Source organism: Diorhabda carinulata, chromosome 10, assembly GCF_026250575.1.
Source record: "Diorhabda carinulata isolate Delta chromosome 10, icDioCari1.1, whole genome shotgun sequence".
Taxonomy (NCBI): Eukaryota; Metazoa; Arthropoda; class Insecta; order Coleoptera; family Chrysomelidae; genus Diorhabda; species Diorhabda carinulata.
In genome coordinates this window covers 4,622,550-4,644,057 of record NC_079469.1, presented here as the reverse complement: position 1 = coordinate 4,644,057, position 21,508 = coordinate 4,622,550, and the positions used below count along the sequence as shown (strand labels likewise).

The following is a 21,508-nucleotide window of genomic DNA, read 5'->3' as shown; positions in this document are numbered from 1 at the left end:
TATTTTTTTATTGGACACGATTTTACATATTGCCACAATGAATTCTCGTAGTTCAATGTAAACTATGATATAGATAAATTAATATTATCCAACCAAAAGACTGTAATGGTAATTACTTTATAAACAATACATATTTATCTCTTTCGTCGAAGTAACCTTTTTAGCGTGTGACCTTTTGTAATCAAAATTAAACATATATTTGATAAGAAGATCGATTCGTTGCGAAATGTGGAATTTTTACTCGTTCTCCAAAATTTGACTAGAACTAAAACATTTCCTTATTATATGACTAAATGGCTAGGTCGATCAACTACTACAAGACACTCAAAACATTTATGATAAGAATATACATTATAACTATCGTAGAAGTTCTGTTTATACGAGGGTTGTTCGTTTTCTAACCTCAGTTTTAGCAGTATGATGTCGCTTAGTTTGGCACGCAGCAGCGCATCTCTCCATACACTAGCTATGTCATTGGCAAGCCCGAAATACGATCTTCTATTGAATTAAAAACATGTAAACCCAGCTGTCGCTATTGAATTTCCCGCCAAGTGTGAATTCTAAACTGTTAATTTGTTCTTTACGGCACAAGGAAATTCACCAAAGAATAAACGTTTCACAGCGTCGAGTGATTTACTTTTGCTTTGTTTTTCTTCAAGGAAGCAATAGGAAACTGATGTATGGGTCCATAGACACGATTCGAATCGTCGTAGGCTAAATGATGATAGTTCCTGATCCATGTGAAAAAAATCAGTTTGATAAATACCGAGAGAAAATTACACGGTAGATGTTTATATATTAATATCTTGAATTATTTACTTAGACTGAATCAAGCTGAAGAATGTAGTTGATTATGGTCTTATTCAAAATGGTGGCACGTATGATTGAATTATTTAGTGCGTGATCACAATTTACTGATCGAAACAAGTTTTATCCGCAATTTATGACACTTATTTGACGTGTACGGGAGCCACGGCAAAAGTTTCAACGCTTTACAAGCTAAAATAATACTTTGTAACTGACTGATAGATTTTAAAAAGATTTCAAGGAAACTGAAAACGTTTAAACATTCCCAGTTGCATTAGAATGAATAATTTCATGAGGTTGATGGTATGATAATAATTTTAATGTGGTATTCAAGTATATTAACTGAAAATTTCGACATGATAAAGCTGTGAGCAAGATGGGTGTCGCGTTTACTCCAATGGAACAAAAACAACATGGTGAAGATGTTTCCATCGAGTGTTTGGGAATGTTTCACACATATAAAGTCGAATTTTTGCACCGTTTCATAACAATGGGGTCCATCACTTCACACTCTAAACAAAAGTACAATCAAAACAATGGAATGAAAAGGAAGAACTGGCACCAAAGAAGGCAAAGACCGTTATCTGCAGGCGTCGGTTTTTGGGATTCGCGTGAGATAATTTTCATTGACTATCTTGTGATAGAAAAAACCATCAACGGCGAGTATTATGCGAATTTATTACAACGTTTGAGCGAAGAAATCGAGCAAAACCATCCGCCTTTGGCTAAAAAGAAAGTTTTGATTTATTAAGACAAAAAAACACCACATAGTTAATAAATTGAAGTTTGAATTGCTACCTCATTTATCCTACTAGAGAGTTTTAGGTCCCTGGGAGTATTATTTTCCCAGACATGGCAATTAACATCGGTGGGAAAAGTGTATAGAGCTAAAAAGAGATTGAAGAATAAATTTTTGTTGCACCGGATACTTCTGGGACAATCCTCGTATATCACTGTTGAATGTATATCTTGACACAACAGTAATTTAACCATTAACATCGTCATTACTCCATAATTCAATTTAAACATTTATGTTAGTTTACGACCTCCATATAAAGATATAATTTACAATCTATCAACAGAGATAATTTGAAATTTATAGGTTCAGATTTAAAATAATGTCAGTTCTCGAGTAGACTTCAATAATTAGATTTACTTATTCATTTCATTCCTCAACAAATGAAGAAATGAAAACTGTGATAATTAACATGATATAAACAAGAAAAAAAAAACAAAACAACTAGATTTCAGATTTATATGGTAAGGGTCTTCTTACTTTTGGGGAGATTCAGAGGTTGGTGTGAAAGTATTAAAATAGAGAGATATCCTTCAATTTTGGAAAGAAAAGAAAAAGGCCATTCGGATTATCTAGGTAACCGCTTACATTTTAGTACGGTCAATTAAGGGGAAAATATATCTCTGTCCAGTTACTTATTTATCATTGGCACATTTAAATATTCCAAATTTTGGACGTAAAGTACCGTACTAAAAATTTCACGGCTTTGCATTTATGATGAGCATCTATTACTCTACGCTCTTTCCAAATTATCAATAAATAGGAATGGACTGGAGACGTGATAAAAATAATAAACAAGCGTGTAGATTGTTAGAAATAGTTGAGATTATGAACAAATCGATTCGTATTTTCTCAGAAGAGGAAATATAATAGCACGAAAGAATGTCTACGTCCTTCAGTGACTAATAATTATTTGTTGTTTGCTTGTTTAATGACCTCAAATGAGTATTTAATATAATAGACTATGTAAATAAGTTCATTCTATGTTTTACTAGTTCTATTCAGTTTTTAGATCATACAATAGATTCACCATGCTTCCATATCATGTTTTAAATGATAGAGGATTAACATAAAGATGTTATTAAATGAATTAATATGTTTATAATGCAGGACGCGGACAGATTACTTGACGTGACTGAAACCTACTCTCCGCAATAATATAATTTCTGAAAAAAATATTTTTTCTTCTTACGAGTGTATATTTATGCTAATTATTGATAAAATAATTACACAGGCAGCTGATTTTTTTTATTTTGATGTGATTAACTTTGCAGTTATCGCATTTTTTCTGGTATAATTTTATTTAAATGGCTTGCTTCTAATTAAAAATCATATCTATTATTATTAATTGGGGACAAACTAATTTCGGTTTTGTATTATAGACTTAAACACTTTTTTTTTAACAAAGAATAGTTCTAAATCAATTATATATTTCCTATTTTGCCCAATGACCTTTTGCCATCTGTCTTTCAGTTTCATGATTCGGCGCTCATAAAATTTCTGATCCTTATCAGTAAAAAACTGAACCAGGTGCGATTGTGAAAATTTGAGCATTCAAATAATTCTGTAAACTTCGAAATAAATGATAATCAGATAGTGCCAGATCGGGGCTGTATGAGAGATGTGGCATCACTTCCCAGCCAAGGTGGAACACTAAACCTTTCCGATTTGACAATTCCGGCCGTTTTTCTTTGATTGCTTCATCCAGTTTCATTAATAATTGTTGAAAGTACGCATCAAATATCAAGCCTCTTAATTATCCCAAGACATTTTAAGTATTTTTCAATTGTTATGTGCGATGTTACTCTCCGCAACCTCTTCAGCAGTTATATGACGATTCTCTTCAATTATGACTTTGATTTGGTCATCATTAACTTCAGTAGGTCAGAACGTTGTTCATCTTTGAAGGAATAATCTCCCGAACGGAATTTTTTATACCTTCCAAGCAAGAAGGTTTTGTTAAGGTGGTTGGAAATGAAGATTTGGAAGTCTCGCAGCACTCCAAATCAACTTAAGACCGTTTAGAAAGAATGATCAAAAGGCCCAAAATTTTGATCTCCAAACTTTAAATGTGAACATATTTTTTTTTCTTATTGTTTGTCTTCTAAAGTTGAAGTTTTATGTATTCTAAAGGTAAAAGAGGAGCCGTTTAAATATTAATTCTCCGACCCTATGGTACTTCATTATTAGAAGTGATGAAGCCAGATTTGAAGTGTTCCAGAATGAGTCTTTGAAGGAAAAAGTTACCGGGTACTGTTTTAATTTGGAAATACATCTCAGCCAACGGAAAACTTACATTTCGTGGAAAGTATGCTAATGAGTAATTTGATGGGCTTCAATATAATAACTCGAATTGAAGACATACGGTCAAATAATATTGAATGTGTTTAACAAGGTCATGCATCTTGTCATAGGGTTGAAAAAATAAAAAAATTGTACCTAAAAAAACACTATTCCAGTTTTAAAATTGATATTTAGTAGTCCGGATTGTCATAACACGAAAAGAAATCCCGCCAGAACTGTTCCAGAATTACGAACTCGCCTCCAAAGAAATTTTAACACTTTTACACCCCATAGAGTATGTCCCAAGGGTTTTAGCACAAAATATATATAGTCGGTGTACATTCCAATAGAAATAGTAACCTCTCAATCAAGAGCTTTTTGACTCATTTCTTGTAGATTCAATACACGTTTTAAACATTATTTTCATTTTCGAAGATACGTTTCTTGCATGTTTTGGCTTCTCCCCGTTATTTTTTTCATTTTCTCTTGTCCTGGGTATTATTCCACCATCTGTCGACTCTCGTTTTGTTCAGATCATTTGTTACTTAACTCTCCCATTGGCTTCTTAGTCTTTCTCATTACAGGTTTCCAAAGGGCTTCCATAATGTAATTTTTTTATTTCTCCAATTTTAGCGTTCATAGATATTCTATACAAGGTTTGCTATTTAAGTTTTGAGATATGGCAAAACCGATTTTGCCATCATAAAGTTTGACATGTTTAAAGGTGAACTCAGAACGTGATGTCAAACGAGTGCTATTTGAGTTGTTTACACATACTCGAAACATTGGTTGTTCGCGCACGAAGCACTTCGAAGCAAATGGTCGCCTGTTTTTCGGACTAACTGGACCGTTGCATTAGAGCAACATAGAACGGTCAATTCCGAATGGTACACCAGCATTTGTTTGCCAGAGGTGTTCAAAAAAATTAATCGCAGCAGACGAATCATTCTCCTCCACGAAAATGCGAGCTTTCACACATCAGATCAAACAAAAAACGTTTTTGAACAGTCTTCCCTGCAGCGCTTATTTGGCACCCAAATTTTTCTTCTTTTCCCGCAGATCAGAAGTAAATTGCGACGTTTTTATATACTTGAAGGAGCGATTAATGAGTTCAAATTGGTTTGGAGGTTTGGACGAAATGTTTTGACAATTGGATCAATGCAAAATTGTATTGATCTTCATGGAGAGAGAATTTAGATTAAAATTTAGGGAATATCATTAGAAAAATATGAAAATTGTCAATTTATTTTTGTTAATGTGTAAACACCTTTTCATCATTTGATGACTTTCATTGAGTCTCGTGAAGTTTTTGATTATTGACCTACTTAGTTCTGTTAAATGATTTAACGTATAAATAGACAGGATGTAAACTGAAAAAGATTTAGTGAATTGAGTTGATTCTTATCTTTGTTGAACAACAAAAAAACTGGATCTGTTTTTGAAACTAGATTCCATATAATCAACAAATGTTTTTACTGTTGTATATAAATTGAATACATATATATTGTTTCTATTTATAAATCGAAAAACAGATAACTAGAAGTCGTAATTTAACCTTTATGTAAAAAAATATCAGTTACTTCCTCGCCAAATGGAAAAAATGTTTTTTATCAGTATATTCGAGGTTATTTAACGGAACAATTTATATATGAAGCTTTGAAATAAACGGTGACCGGTTCCTTGAGTTAAAGCTTTGTCCACACTATATTGATCGACGTTCATCTTATAATTTAGTGAAGTGCTTTTAATTTACTTATTATTAAACAAATGAGTGATGAAGATACTGTGGCGGCTGCTACTGCAATTATCATTGCTACAGTTGGTATTCAGCCAGACCACCGTCGCCGCCCAAGGACGTTTTGAGTATGACCTAGCATTCTTCGAAGAAAAAGAAAATACAGCACTGAGAAATTCATTAGAAATTATTTTAACTTATTATAAATTGAGTATTGTGATAATTATATTTAAAATTAACTCTGTATCCTGTGTGACTATCTAGTTTTTATCAAATAAAAACATTAGGGTTTTATAAAAAAAACCATTTGCTTTTTTTCTGTTTTTTGATCACCCGAATCGATCTTCTTTTTCTTTGCAGATGGCTGTGTAAATGTTCAATCTACTTTTCCACTTTTTTTTTCAATGCTGAAGGATTTTGCTATTTTCGTAAATCCCTCATACCCTTTTTTTATAGTACCTAGAAAAGTTTAATCGCGATGCAAATTAATAAATAATTTCGTCACTAGAATTAGTGTCGAACTGAAGTCGAAGCGACGCGTCACTGCTGATTTCGATTCGACTGTCTTTGATCCGAACCAATTTGATTCGGGTTCGGCTCGACATGTCATAGTTTGAAACAGTGTGGACACAGCTTAACAGGACTTCGTTATAATCTCCTATATCTTCAATTCTATGATTTTGCTATAGGTTACCTAACTTCATATAATTTTCCAAACTGATAATATGATGAATATTCAGGATAATTCAGTAGAAAATCCATAGTGAGGACGTATAACAACGAAAACTATCACAAAGTGATTTTTTGCGTTGACTACCAATCTATCAAATTCTTTTAAGCGGAATTACACGAAGGTTGTCAATAAAATAAGATTCCCAAAGAGATGAGGATGCTAGGAACGCTGTTATGTGGGATTTGGCGCAACTGGCACATAACTTGACTCTCTATCTCCCACTTCACGCCCGCCGAGCTGTCTACAATTTTCTTTTTTGTCTTGGTAGAAAGAGCTTACATTTGATTCTAATACTACGGTTTTGTTGCTCCGGTGAACATTCATCCTCCACTGTGTGCAAATGGTACAGAGAATTTGAAAATGAACGTGCAGATGTAAATGACGAACAAAGCACTGACCGACCATCGTTCAGGACCTCAGTTAGATGATCCCTGATGTCAACAAAACCTACATTCACAACATTTTGATAGATCTCTTAAGATATGCATAGGTTTGTGCAACGTGGGTCTCGAAAATTCTGGAAGCTGTTTCCAGTGATTCCTATCTCTTCCATGAATTTAAAAAATACTGGGAATTGGCGATTGTATCGAAAAATAGAGGGAGATTTAAGCTTTCTAAACATTTATTATTCAATGCCGATAAAAATATTTCGCGCGTCATTTTTGTTTTTGTTTTCAGGAAATAAAATTGTTAAACAGATGACCCCACTTGATCTCTGGAATTTCAAATTAAAGTCATTCAATTCAATGAGAAGTTACAACATTCGGAATGATAATTTTTGTATTTCTACTTATAAAAATTATGATACTAACTAAAACGTAAATAAATTAGATGAAAAAAACATAGCACTTTGAAACATGTGTATCTGATACAGGAAATATTCATTTAAGTCTTTAATATTTTGAATAGACCGGTTTATTGATAAAAGTTATTATTAGTAATGATGTCAATAATAGAAAATACGAAAATAAACATATTCGTGACAGATACGAAGAAATGTCTTTAAAAATCTAGCATAATTAATTTCCATTCCATTCTATTCTGTTAAAAACAACAAAAATTAAATTTTTGAGAAAGCTAAATGTATTATAATAAAAGACGAAGACAAAAATAAATTTCCTCATCAATAAATTTTTTGAGATGTTTTGAAACGTCGAAAAGAGGGATTCTGTCAACTTACCGGTCTGAATAGACATCATCAGTTTTAAAGAAGAAGGTCATCGCTCACAATATCTTGAATCGGAATAAGAACCTTCAATTCATTGCACTAGTTAAATTATACACGACAAGTGATAAACTTTGAATGAAAAGTACCATCGTCATTTAAATTGGAAAAGAAGATTCTTGGCGTATGTGAAATGTTATCACTCTTTATCGGTGACGAACGAACTTTATGAGACATAACCAGTAACAACGTTCAGCGGAACTAATGTACCCATAATTATATCCAAAAAAAAATATCTGCAATTGCGATTAGTGGCAGCGCAAACGATGGATTTTCAGCTGCATCTTCATTGGATTATGAGGTTATGTTAAAGATGCATTAAGTTATGTTTTATGAAAATAAAATCATATTATTATTATAATTAAAATACTCAATTAACTTAGAATATTTGTAATAGTTATGTGATGTATTAAGTATGAAGTTGCCGCCAGTTTAAGGTATTCAAAGGTTAGATTTGACAGATAAAATGATTGTGACAGTTATTATTATCAGTCAAGAGTCAATACATCGAATACATCGACATAGTTCTTGATATTTAATAATGCATAAGTTGAATGTTCAACGTTTTTGTTTGTGTTGGCAATACACAAATTTTTGACAGGTGATTTCATACTTTTCTTTGGCTTTTAGACGAAATTATAGGTAGGGGCTCAAGCTTTCTCTTAAATCTTCCGCTGAATGTAAATTCTGATATATAGGTGACGTAAATGTTGAAACACAAAATGCTAAGAGCTATGCAACTTATGTATAATGTGTTGCCCTAAATTAGGGGCATCACTATTTTAATTCAAAACCTAACTCGCTAATGCTGAAGTTTTATTTTTTCTCAAATGACTAAATGTGTGTGGACAGAGCAAATAAAATGTGATTGCCATTTGATGAAACCATATAAAATATTCCATATAAAAAAAAACACGATATTCACAACGTTTAAAACTCTGAGTGTAAGAAAAATGTCTTATTTTGAATATCTCAACTTAAAGTACAATTCTGTTTGGGCACTTGCCACCATTTTGGCACGTACTTTTCGCATATTCAAATTGTCATGTAAATTTTTTCATACGGATTCCTCATCAAATTAAAAATCACAAACAAGGGCCAATCGAACTGGAATCATCTAGAACTTCTTCTCGTCGCTCAAATAACACGAAAAAACGTGTAAGCAATGAAGTATAACTTGAAATTTCACAACAATTCTTTAGCCCATTGTCAAATTCAGCATTATTAACAAAAAACAACTATTAAAATGCTACTGCTATACTGATTTGCTTACAGTAAGGTACCACATTCGTTTACAGTAACGATTAACGGTTTTTGGAACATATTCATCAAAAATATCTCTCATATAAAACGGCTTTTCACTAATATTTCAAAAAACGGTTCACACAATTTTCATAAATTTTGATTTGTAACGGTTTTGTACAAAATATAATGAACTTTGGGAACGCAATTAAGGAGTGGTAGGTGTCCGCAATGAAGAATGACATCAACAGTCGCGTTTTCTTTGTCTTCTGTTATATTCACCATCTGTCAACTCTTCTGTAATGTCTACGATCATTACTGCCATCTTTCTTATGCTTCGATGTTGAACCAACATCTGTAGTGTATGTTGTGTTGTCTATCTGTCGTTGTAATGACACCGTTAAACTATGTGATACAGCTCACACGACAGATGGCAGACATAATCATAGACAACACAGCATACACGGCAGATGATAAATGGAACATCAGAGCACATGGCTGGATCATAAACAACACGATAATTAAATGTAACAGAAAACAGATACAACATGTATGTTAACACTGTTCCATTAAGATTTGAAGACGATGATTCAGTTAATTCATACGTTGATTAATTTATTTTATAAATGTAAGCATTTTTCCCGGAAGTAATATCTGAGTATTGTAGGACGGTGGGAAAAAAATTGATTATTATTAGAATATATGTGGTATACAAAGGTTCTCAAATTGTTTTATTAATTCTAACCTTATACGATCACATACTATCCAAAAGACATGATCATAGATATCACAGAACAATTGACATATTGCGAAAACGACAGATGACACAGGATACACTGCAGTTGACATATGGCATCTAAAATGTCGGACATGATGGATAAGTCACTTCCGTCACAGAACCGGCTTAGCTGATTCACAAGATCAAAATATATTTATATTATTTCTAAAACCAAAATGTTTGCAGTACTATCTTAGCTGAAAATGGAAAATTAATGAAATGTAATGAAATACGAGGCACTTTTAATATATTTTTTCGTGTTTCTATTTTCTGAATATAGCTGAGTGGTGGGTTGTAAGTCGTAACTGGAATTGAAGATTATGCCAGAGAGCAAGTGAATAAACTGAATAAACGTTGATTGCTGTTTGTACTAATAAGGTATTGGAGTGTCCTGATGAGGTTCAACGATCGACGTTATTCGAAGGTGTGGAAAAAAACATTTTCTTCACGATTTTTATAATAAAATTTATTACAATTACATTTTAAATAATATCTACAAGTTATTGCTAATATTTTAGAAAATTTATTCTACAAATAAAAATCATATGTATAATATATAATAGTTGCAAATGAACAAGTACTAAATTTTTATTTCGTCTTTGTAAACTTCTGAATTAAAACTAACATAATTGGAAATAAGGAAAAATATGATCATCATTCTAACAAATGATATTAATTTCAACTCAATTTAAAAAATATACAACGAAATAACGACGAATTAAACATAAAAACAAACAAATTAAACTTATAAACAAATATTGATTCATATATATTATGAATTCACTACATTATGTCATATTTAAATATTATTGGAAACGGCGTAGAAGAGATGAAAATCAATATTTTCGTTACTCGTTTGTGTGTACTTCAAAAATGCATATTACGTTCCGATGAACTAACTTCCATGTTTATACAGCAACATATTCTGAATATGGAAGACAATTCAATTTTGGAGGTTTTGCAAAATGGGAAACTTTGGTTATGGTTAATTGAAACTAGTATAATGTCGAGGAACGTGCAATATTCATTTTATATAATTTATGTCCTTGCAAGTCTATAAAAATACATCGTATCGAGAAGAATACATAGGAGCTCAAAATTATCGAGAATAGAAAGGAAAACATACTTTGAGGCCGTTTTCAGAGAAACGTATGACAAAACGAAAATAACCAAGAGGGAAACGATGAAGATGTGCCATCATGTAAAAAGTAATTGAGCAGTTAAAATAAAGGAAAGCACCTGGACTAGTTGACATTACATATAATTTAATAAAGATAAATTATGTCATGGAAATATGATGAATGGAATGTGGAACTGATCATTGTAATTCTAATAAAGGTAGACCTCAAACTCGAACACAGATTGGACTTGCATGTGATGTTTGTATAGTTTCGGTAGCGTTAACAGGAAACGCATAGAGTATGGGATCTTCTCAAAGCTTATTAAATTAGTAGAAATGACGATGAACAACTCTAAGACCAAAATTTTAGAAGACGACGGGCCAACGAAGATAATTCTAATAGAAAGAGGTGTAAGGCGCTCTCTCAACGACTCTGTTCAACATCGCTATAGAAAGAGGAAGATCATTCTGGAAGGATAGAAGCATAAAAGTTGGGGAGAGAAACAGAGCTAAAAATAGAGTGTACTGAAGGTATGTAATTAGGAATTATACCAATGATCATATATGGAACCGAAACTATGTGCTTCGACTGCAGAAGGACGATAGGTATTGGAGAGAAAAATTTTAAGGAAGATCAAGAACGTGATGTAAGGGGGTGATAAGACAATGGTTGAATTATTTGGCCATATACGAAAATCCTGATATGGAAGGTAACAGAGTGAAAGTTAGCAATAGGACGGCCAAGAGGTTGACCCAAATCTCGCTGGAAACAACTATGTAGTAATGAAGGATATTGCAGCGGTGGTGGTGAAGTACTGGATGATAAGGAGTGGAAAAGGATAGTGAGGGAAGGGACATATTGGAGAGTGAACAAAGAAAACTGAAAGCGGAATGGTTCACCGTAAAAAAACTCGTACGAAAATGTACACCAGATTTTTTGAATATTATTTTTATCTCTTCTACCCACGTTGAATTAATTTAAACTAATTTCAGTACAATCTGGATGTAGAGGATGAAAATTAGATTAAAAATATTAACAATTCAAATATCACAGTTCGTTATATAAGCTGTTCCCATAATAATACGACAAAATAACTTTTCTTAATATTAAAATAATTTTAAGATCTAGTGGAATCAGGAATTGAATTTTCAATGTAATTGATTGTGCTATAGTTATTTTATTTTTTTACTCAACGAAATGTAGAAAAAACAGTGCCGTAATGAGAATATATGTACTTTCTAAGCTACTACAAATTGGTCCGTCGAACTGGTGCGGTCGAAGATCGTTTTTGCTATGGCGTTTCACGTCAATAATACGAGTAGGGAATGATAGTTTATGCAAGAAGAGACCGATAACGGCGATCATGAGATGTAGATAAAATTAATAAATATATTAGTAAAACGAGTAAAAGGTAAAACTCCAATTGGAAAATGGAACGGAGTGAGACCACAAAAGAGCCGGGATGTGGTTAGATATTGAAGTAGAAAGAGGAGGTACACCTATTATGCAATACCTCATTAATTACAATGGATTCGTGTCCAAGATTATCTTCTACATAATTACATATACTTCTCCAAGAAGTTTGCATATCTTTCTTTCATATTTCTTGTAAAATAATATAATATAATAATGTAAACTAAGTTTTTAGTTCATTTTCTGGCAATTGCTCAGCATGTACTGTTGTCATTGTTTGCTAGACATTTTTCTCAATCTCTATATTTTCTATGTTCTGTTTTTAGTTTTAACCGTTAGAAAAAAGTTCTTGAGAACACAACTAGTTCGCGCGCAATTATATAAACGATTACTACTAGAAATTAAGCGCTCTCTACTGATAAACAACTCAAATTGATGACATTTTTTAAGATTTCGTTCAAACGTCTTGTTTCTATACATACGAACGTTATTACATCAATAGAAATAGATTTGTTTTATACGAGAGTTATCTGAAAACTTTTGGTTAGGTCACGTAATTTGTAGTTATTTCAGAATTTCTAATTTTTTTGGATCTTTTTTCGCTTTTATCATAATTTCCTAGCTAATTTCACGAATAAATGAAAAGTTAGTACGGGAAAGAGACAGTCTTCCACGGAATATGATCCAAAGTATGCCTCGTCGTTTGCAAACTGGCGAATGGAGGAAATAATCGCTACTGAAAGTCTTAAAATGCCTTTTGTTTCATCGACAATCAAGTAGAATTGTTCTTCTTCGTTAAATGATTATAACATTTTTGACAGCTGAATTCAAACCAGTTATATTATCGAGAAATTTCACCAAATGGTATTGGACGATTGTTAGATTGAGGTTAGAGGCTTTATAGACGCGGTTTGACCTAAACGAGCAAACTTTTTCCTTCGATTGAAACTGTAGATAAAACCTGGACCCACCATTATACTTCTGAAACGGAAAAACTATCACGAGAGTCCGGAAAAGTGACGTCGATCGTTTTTTCCAGCATCCAGCGACTTTTTCATATTTCCCAGCTTCAAAACTTCCATTATATAAAAGATATTTCTATCAAACGAGGTCTTTATCGCATAAGTAAGCGCCTGTTTTCAAGAGAAGGGATGCAAATATGATTTAGGATTAAAATAAATGATTTTTAGAAAAGAAACATCTTAGACACCCCTCGTATGAACGAATTTAAAATGGTTTACTTATGTATGCATACAGTTTCAATTTAGGTTAATTAAATTAGTGAATATTCCTCATTTTCATATACATTAAACTTCTAATCGACGCAAATCTATTCAATTGTACTGTTTGTTCATTCGTTTGTAGGAATGTTCCACGGAATTTGCATACAATCGATAATCTTCATGAGTACACTATTGAATTCTGTGGTGCGAATATTTCTAACAATTCTCGATGATTTTGTGTAGAAAGTTTTTGTTTATATTGTTATGTTACAGCGGACTGTCAATATTTCTTCCCTTTATGTATATTGAATTATTATCGGAGTGTACGGTATATTAATGAATAATTTTTTCTTCATATTCTAAATATTTTCACGTCTACGATATTTCAATTTAGCAACAATCAATTCTTTTTATGCTAAACACCAATAATTTTAAAAATCTCAAATTTCCACAATCACAATAAATAATTGAACTATTTTTTTTTCTCATCTTTGTCGATTAAGAGGTATTTCTTCTTTTGGTATATATTTCATCTTCTTATCTCTACGAAATACATGCCCATTTCGTATATGACAAAAACCGCAAGTAAAAATAATCACCGCTGATATTATGCATACGATACCAATTGAAATACAAATAGTTTGGAAGTTGATCAGCAGTTTAATCAAAAACGCCATATTTTCTGGTATAACAACCTGTTGTTCGAAATATAACACTGGAAAAAATACTGTCGGTACATCTTCGAATAATCTGAAAAGAATAAAAGATGTAAGTCTACCTGATTATTGTTTATATTAATTATTCAAACGACCTCGAACTCAATATAGATATTGCTGTCAAAACTAAAAAATAATTCTATAACAACAACAAACTTTAAATAGAAGATGCAGTGAGTAGATTATGCTAGTATTTATGTCTTTAAACGATTTCAAACAATTGGGACCACAAAAATTGGAAAATTAGTTTACGAGATACACAAGAAGAGAACGTCAAAGCTGAGGATACAGTTAATTTGGTTGAAATCTTTGAGTAGACTTAACTAAACATATTTAATGGACTAACCAAAATGGTATTTCGAGCTAACAAACATTTTTATTGAACACTAAAAGATCCCACGAAGCAATAATTAGAATTGAAACAAATGTAAGAGCATACAAAGGTGAGGAAGCCATAAGACTGTTTACAACTTGATTTTACTAGATGTTTGCTTCAAAAGGAAACCAAGGAGTTTTGATGGAGTGAAACTTTGAAAAATCTCAAAAGTAGTTGTAAAAACTGGTTTAAATTTGCTAATACAACACACAAACGCACTTGAGCAGATGACAGAAGCGACTACTCAAACCATAATGGTGCTTTGAGTCCTCGAGAAATATTGTAGTTAACGGAATGATCCCACGAAGCAATAATTGGAATTGAAACAAATAAGAGGAGATACTGGAAGAGCATTAAAAGGCGAGGAAGCCATAAGACTGGTTACAACTTGATTTTACTAGGTGTTTGCTTCAAAAGGAAACCAAGGAGTTTTGATGGAGTCAAACTTTGAAAAATCTCAAAAGTAGTTGTAAAAACTGGTTTAAATTTGCTAATACAACACACAAACGCACTTGAGTAGATGACAGAAGCGACTACTCAAACCATAATGGTGCTTTGAGTCCTCGAGAAATATTGTAGTTAACGGAATGATCCCACGAAGCAATAATTGGAATTGAAACAAATAAGAGGAGATACTGGAAGAGCATTAAAAGGCGAGGAAGCCATAAGACTGGTTACAACTTGATTTTACTAGGTGTTTGCTTCAAAAGGAAACCAAGGAGTTTTGATGGAGTCAAACTTTGAAAAATCTCAAAAGTAGTTGTAAAAACTGGTTTAAATTTGCTAATACAACACACAAACGCACTTGAGTAGATGACAGAAGCGACTACTCAAACCATAATGGTGCTTTGAGTCCTCGAGAAATATTGTAGTTAACGGAATGATCCCACGAAGCAATAATTGGAATTGAAACAAATAAGAGAAGATATTGGAAGAGCATTAAAAGGCGAGGAAGCCATAAGACTGGTTACAACTTGATTTTACTGGATGTTTGCTTCAAAAGGAAACCAAGGAGTTTTGATGGAGTCAAACTTTGAAAAATCTCAAAAGTAGTTGTAAAAACTGGTTTAAATTTGCTAATACAACACACAAACGCACTTGAGTAGATGACAGAAGCGACTACTCAAACCATAATGGTGCTTTGAGTCCTCGAGAAATATTGTAGTTAACGGAATGATCCCACGAAGCAATAATTGGAATTGAAACAAATAAGAGGAGATACTGGAAGAGCATTAAAAGGCGAGGAAGCCATAAGACTGGTTACAACTTGATTTTACTAGGTGTTTGCTTCAAAAGGAAACCAAGGAGTTTTGATGGAGTGAAACTTTGAAAAATCTCAAAAGTAGTTGTAAAAACTGGTTTAAATTTGCTAATACAACACACAAACGCACTTGAGTAGATGACAGAAGCGACTACTCAAACCATAATGGTGCTTTGAGTCCTCGAGAAATATTGTAGTTAACGGAATGATCCCACGAAGCAATAATTGGAATTGAAACAAATAAGAGAAGATATTGGAAGAGCATTAAAAGGCGAGGAAGCCATAAGACTAGTTACAACTTGATTTTACTGGATGTTTGCTTCAAAAGGAAACCAAGGAGTTTTGATGGAGTCAAACTTTGAAAAATCTCTAAAGTAGTTGTAAAAACTGGTTTAAAATTGCTAATAAAACACACAAACGCACTTGAGCAGATGACAGAAGCGACTACGCAAACCATAATGGTGCTTTGAGTCCTCGAGAAATATTGTAGTTAACGGAATGATCCCACGAAGCAATAATTGGAATTGAAACAAATAAGAGGAGATACTGGAAGAGCATTAAAAGGCGAGGAAGCCATAAGACTGTCTACAACTTGATTTTACTAGTTGTTTGCTTCAAAAGGAAACCAAGGAGTTTTGATGGAGTGAAACTTTGAAAAATCTCTAAAGTAGTTGTAAAAACTGGTTTAAATTTGCTAATACAACACACAAACGCACTTGAGCAGATGACAGAAGCGACTACTCAAACCATAATGGTGCTTTGAGTCCTCGAGAAATATTGTAGTTAACGGAATGATCCCACGAAGCAATAATTGGAATTGAAACAAATAAGAGGAGATACTGGAAGAGCATTAAAAGGTGAGGAAGCCATAAGACTGTCTACAACTTGATTTTACTAGTTGTTTGCTTCAAAAGGAAACCAAGGAGTTTTGATGGAGTGAAACTTTGAAAAATCTCTAAAGTAGTTGTAAAAACTGGTTTAAATTTGCTAATACAACACACAAACGCACTTGAGCAGATGACAGAAGCGACTACTCAAACCATAATGGTGCTTTGAGTCCTCGAGAAATATTGTAGTTAACGGAATGATCCCACGAAGCAATAATTGGAATTGAAACAAATAAGAGGAGATACTGGAAGAGCATTAAAAGGTGAGGAAGCCATAAGACTGTCTACAACTTGATTTTACTAGGTGTTTGCTTCAAAAGGAAACCAAGGAGTTTTGATGGAGTCAAACTTTGAAAAATCTCTAAAGTAGTTGTAAAAACTGGTTTAAAATTGCTAATAAAACACACAAACGCACTTGAGCAGATGACAGAAGCGACTACGCAAACCATAATGGTGCTTTGAGTCCTCGAGAAATATTGTAGTTAGATGGTTAGATGCGACTGGTTAGATCTTGCTCTCATTGTTTGCTTCAAAAGGAACCTAAAGAATTTGAATGGAGGGAAGCGAATACTACTAACCAAAATGGTACTTTGAGTCGTCAATCATTATTGTAGATAAAAAATTAGGATTGAATAAATGTGTGATATAGTGGAAGAGAATTTAGAATATAACAGACCAATAACACTGGTTAAAACTTGATCATACCGAAGATGTTTGCTTCAGAAGAAACTTAATATTACTAAAGTTGTTGATTTTAGAAGAATCTTAATATCTTTTAATGAACTTAAACTGAATAATATTGAGTTAGTTGTGAAAACGACAGAAAAAAAACGAAAAAGAGGGAAGTAGTATAACAAAAAATGTGCTTTAAGCACTCGATCATTGTTCCATTTAAGTTAACGATTCCAAAAAGCAAAAATTTGGAATTAAGCAAACTTGGACTCACTCAAAATGTACTTTTAAAGCTGAGAAGGAAGTTGGTGTTTTTAAAAAACACATAAAGACCTTTGAATTGACTTAAAACGATTTAATGAAACATTATAAATTGGAAAATCAGTCCAAAGCTAAGACAGGCCAAAAATCTCATTCTGTATAGACACGTATTTATGTGAAATATAGAGAATAGAGCTATTTCAAATGGTATTAATAAATATTTAGTACTGAACTCACCCAATACCCGATATTTCCTGGAGTCGTAAATTTAATTGTAACCTTGCTGATACATGTAGAGGAATACCAATATTCTGAAAAAAAAGATTATTTGATATAATACTGTTACAATCTCGCCTACTAATATAGACCGTGAAACCGGTCCTGTTCTAAAATGTTATCTGTTGTGGGCTAGTTCGATATTTCTTGGAATGTCTGATTGTAACTATTTTTTATAGAAACAATTCCTAAGAAAAGCATTTTGTTTGTTTACGGCATTCTAGAGATATCAAGTAATCGAAAGATCGCGAATGTGATTTGATTATATAAAGCGGAAACAGTGACAGGTCGATAAAAAGTGATTTTAAATAAATTAAACGTTAAGTGTGTACATCAATATTAATGAATAGTTTAGTTAAAGGTTAGTGTAAATAAATTACTCAAGTGATATACAACTTGTGTATAAATTGATCCCCAACCGTTTTTGATTGAAAACTGTTGGGGATCTGAAGATGCATCACAATATATTCATATTTATTTCAAAGTAGATTTTTCCAATTCTTCCAAACTAATTTCGGAAATTTCAAGAAGTCACTAGAAGTTACTCGAGATATTCCCCCCGATAAAGATGAATATGCCCTAAATGATTCTAGAAATCACAATTTTGACATTATGTGAGGCGACTTTAGTGATTGAAATATTCTTTTTCTTCATTGAGCCACCCCGTACAGTTAGTTTATTTCACAATAGTTTTAGTTATCTCAATATGTATTAAATATATATTAAAAAATGAACTTACTGGTTCGAATATCATAAAAAAATCGGAAATGTTCTCGTTAGGATTTAGCCCCTCAACGGAATTGATGTAATACGGATCGGCTTTGTAGAAATGTGGTAGTGAAACGAATGCTGGAGATCCGTGTCTACAATTCGAAACATTCAATGCTCCAGATGGCATGCAGTCTCCGTCACAAAAACATTTGTTTTCTGGTATCTTGGTACCTAGAAAAAACCGTTTATATCCAACAATATTTGATGACCGGACCTGTTTCTAACCCCACATCACCCACAAAGCTGGAACTTTTGACTGGTTTTGATAAAAAAACACCAATTCATACTTTGCAAAAGAAACTATCAATAATATTCTCAAGCACACCTTAATTCACATAAAAAAGTTCTTGATCAATTGCTTTGCTAACATCATTTGAACTTCTTCAGTTTGTTGTAGTTTTGAAGTTACTAGAATAATCAGAATACGAGGATGGTACCAAAAGTATCTGGTCCAACGTTGTTTAGCTCCAAGTTCGATAAGTTCAATACCCTTTTTATAATAAGAATCGTCAAGCTCCTCAAAATATTCAATAACTGTCGACACCACCTCTTCATTGTTGGAAAAAATTTGATCACCGAGCCATTTTATAAAATATGGGAAGAGAAAATAATCCGAGAGAGCTAAATCTGGCGAATATGGTGCTTGAGGTACCAATTCAAACTTTAATTAATCAATTTTGGCCATTGAAATAACGGATGTGTGAACTGGTGGATTGTATTCATAAAAGAACACTTTCTTCTTAGCCAAATACGGAAGTTTTCGCTTGATTTTTCTACTGAAACCATGTAATAAGTTCGCATAATACTCGCCGTTGATAGTTTTTTCTTTCTCACTGAAAATTATCCCACGCGCATCTCAAAAAACCGACGCCATGACCTTGCCTGCAGATGGAACGGCGTTTGCCTTCTTTGGAGCCAGTTTCCCATTTTTAGCCAATTGTTTTGATTGTTTCTCATGTCCAAATTTTCAGTTGATATGCAATGTTCATCACATAACGATGACGTTCACTATTGATGCCTGTCACACAAACTACCATTATTTTTAGGTCAGGCCAGGTACTTCTAGAACTATCCTTGTACTACAGTAGATAGTTTATACTATCAATTTATTTTATCAACCAGACTATATCCTGCGTCTTCCACAACCTGTTTCACTACACAACTCATACAATTCACTTTGGTACAACTTTTGACTGGTTTTGACAAAAAATCACCCAAACAGAAACTTTACTGAAGAAATTATCCTATATAGGAGTTACTAGAACATTCAATCATACCTAAGTTCACATTAAAAACTTCTTTATTGAAGTATTTTGGTAACATACCGTTATCTAAAAATCTGTCTCCAGCAGAATATTTGAATCCAACTATTCCATGTACATGAACTTCTTTCTCGAATTCCAATTCCATATATCTACAGAGATCTGAGTTGAATAATTTTATAACTGATTGTTTCGTTAAACGTCTGGGGAAGAAATCTCCAGCTGAGGAGCCTTCGAAGGCTCCACAATGGTCAGGGTAATAACCGGTGTGTGTTGAGTACCTGTATGATTTTAATTCTCCGATTTGACCTTCCACTCCAGTATCCGCGTTGAAGATGCCTTCAAAGTCAGATGAATCGTTTCTCTAAAATATAATATTCCAATTTTTATTCCGTGAATTTTCCGAAAACTATTTTAAGAGGTTAACTGACAAAATAATGAATATTATAAATAGTTTTTTTATTTAATGCAAAAAATTCTGCTTTGAGGCTAGATAAAACATTATACTTACACCGTAAAACCAACCGAATTTATCCATGTGGAGACTTTTCGGGAAAAACGACATTTTTGTTGCTAATGTGAGTAATGGATCTTCGTATCCATCGAAAAGAACCTCGTGCACCGAATGCGTTGTCCAAATATTTGACGTCATTGCTCTAAGCGACGCAGCGAAAGGTTTTTTCAACAATACGTGCCAATTTCGAATACTGTAAGCTGCTGACTGGAAGAAATCATAGGAGTGTCTTTTATAGTTACACAAGTTTGATTCACAATAAAACAATATTCTTAATAACAATAAAATGGACTGTATTTTATGACAGTAATGTTTAAAAAGTACAAGAAGTAACATGAAACACCAATTCTCACCAATAACCCCAAAAAAAAACATTCCAATAGGGTTAAATCACAGGATGTTAGCGGTCAATTAATAAGACCATCACACAAGTTATCATTCTATTGAAAGTAAATCAACTATAGCTTGCGCTATGTGGTATATGTCTCCGACCTGTTGGGCCATCAACACTTTCGAAGACCAATGCTTCCGCAATCCCACAACACTCACCAAACTGTATATTCTATGAAGGTAATAGTGTTCATTCCAAAAATGACAATACTGCTCAAGTTGAATCTTGAACGCATTTGAGCCTAGATCCTTTCGATAAGTTTCCATGATTCCAGTTATTGAGAACGGTCGATCTTATTCAAGCTTCGTGTACAGCGGCTTCAGCTTTTTCGCGTTTTTCGGTATCTCATGGGATCCACATTATTACTGAGAGTGAATTTGAATTAATCGCTCTAACGAACGGTTATGTACGCCATTAAAGAACAACTTGTATCTGTTTGCGAACCATTTTTATTAAGTAGTTTTTTTTTTTGAGTTGAAAAAACTTTCCAGAATTACAAGCAAATATGATAAGAATGATATTTCGATAGGTTGAGCTTATGTACAGTTTTTACTAAGCAAGATAAATGTCCTAGGGGCACTTGGACAAATTTAATATGACAAAGTTATATGAAACATATTTTAGCTGGAAAAAAAAGAAAAACTTTAAACCCTCAATAGCTTCAATTGAAAATTAAGCTGCTACAGATTCAAGATATTGAAATATCTCAATTCCGTATGATGGAAAAGAAAGAAGAAGAAGATTTTAATTTTATCAGTATTATGT

The 21,508-nt window shown here is 32.9% G+C and overlaps 1 protein-coding gene across 1 annotated transcript in view; it reads right to left on the bottom strand.

Annotated features, from left to right (window-relative positions):
* Window positions 1-21,508, bottom strand: part of LOC130898899 (uncharacterized) — a 58,520-nt gene that overhangs the window by 15,154 nt on the left and 21,858 nt on the right. The window contains exons 3-7 of the mRNA XM_057808496.1: window positions 20,350-20,559; window positions 19,902-20,202; window positions 18,545-18,747; window positions 17,767-17,840; window positions 13,846-14,106 (exon numbers count right to left, since the gene is read on the bottom strand). Of these exons, the coding sequence (XP_057664479.1) occupies window positions 13,846-14,106; window positions 17,767-17,840; window positions 18,545-18,747; window positions 19,902-20,202; window positions 20,350-20,559 (1,049 nt within the window). The remainder of the gene's footprint in view (window positions 1-13,845; window positions 14,107-17,766; window positions 17,841-18,544; window positions 18,748-19,901; window positions 20,203-20,349; window positions 20,560-21,508) is intronic.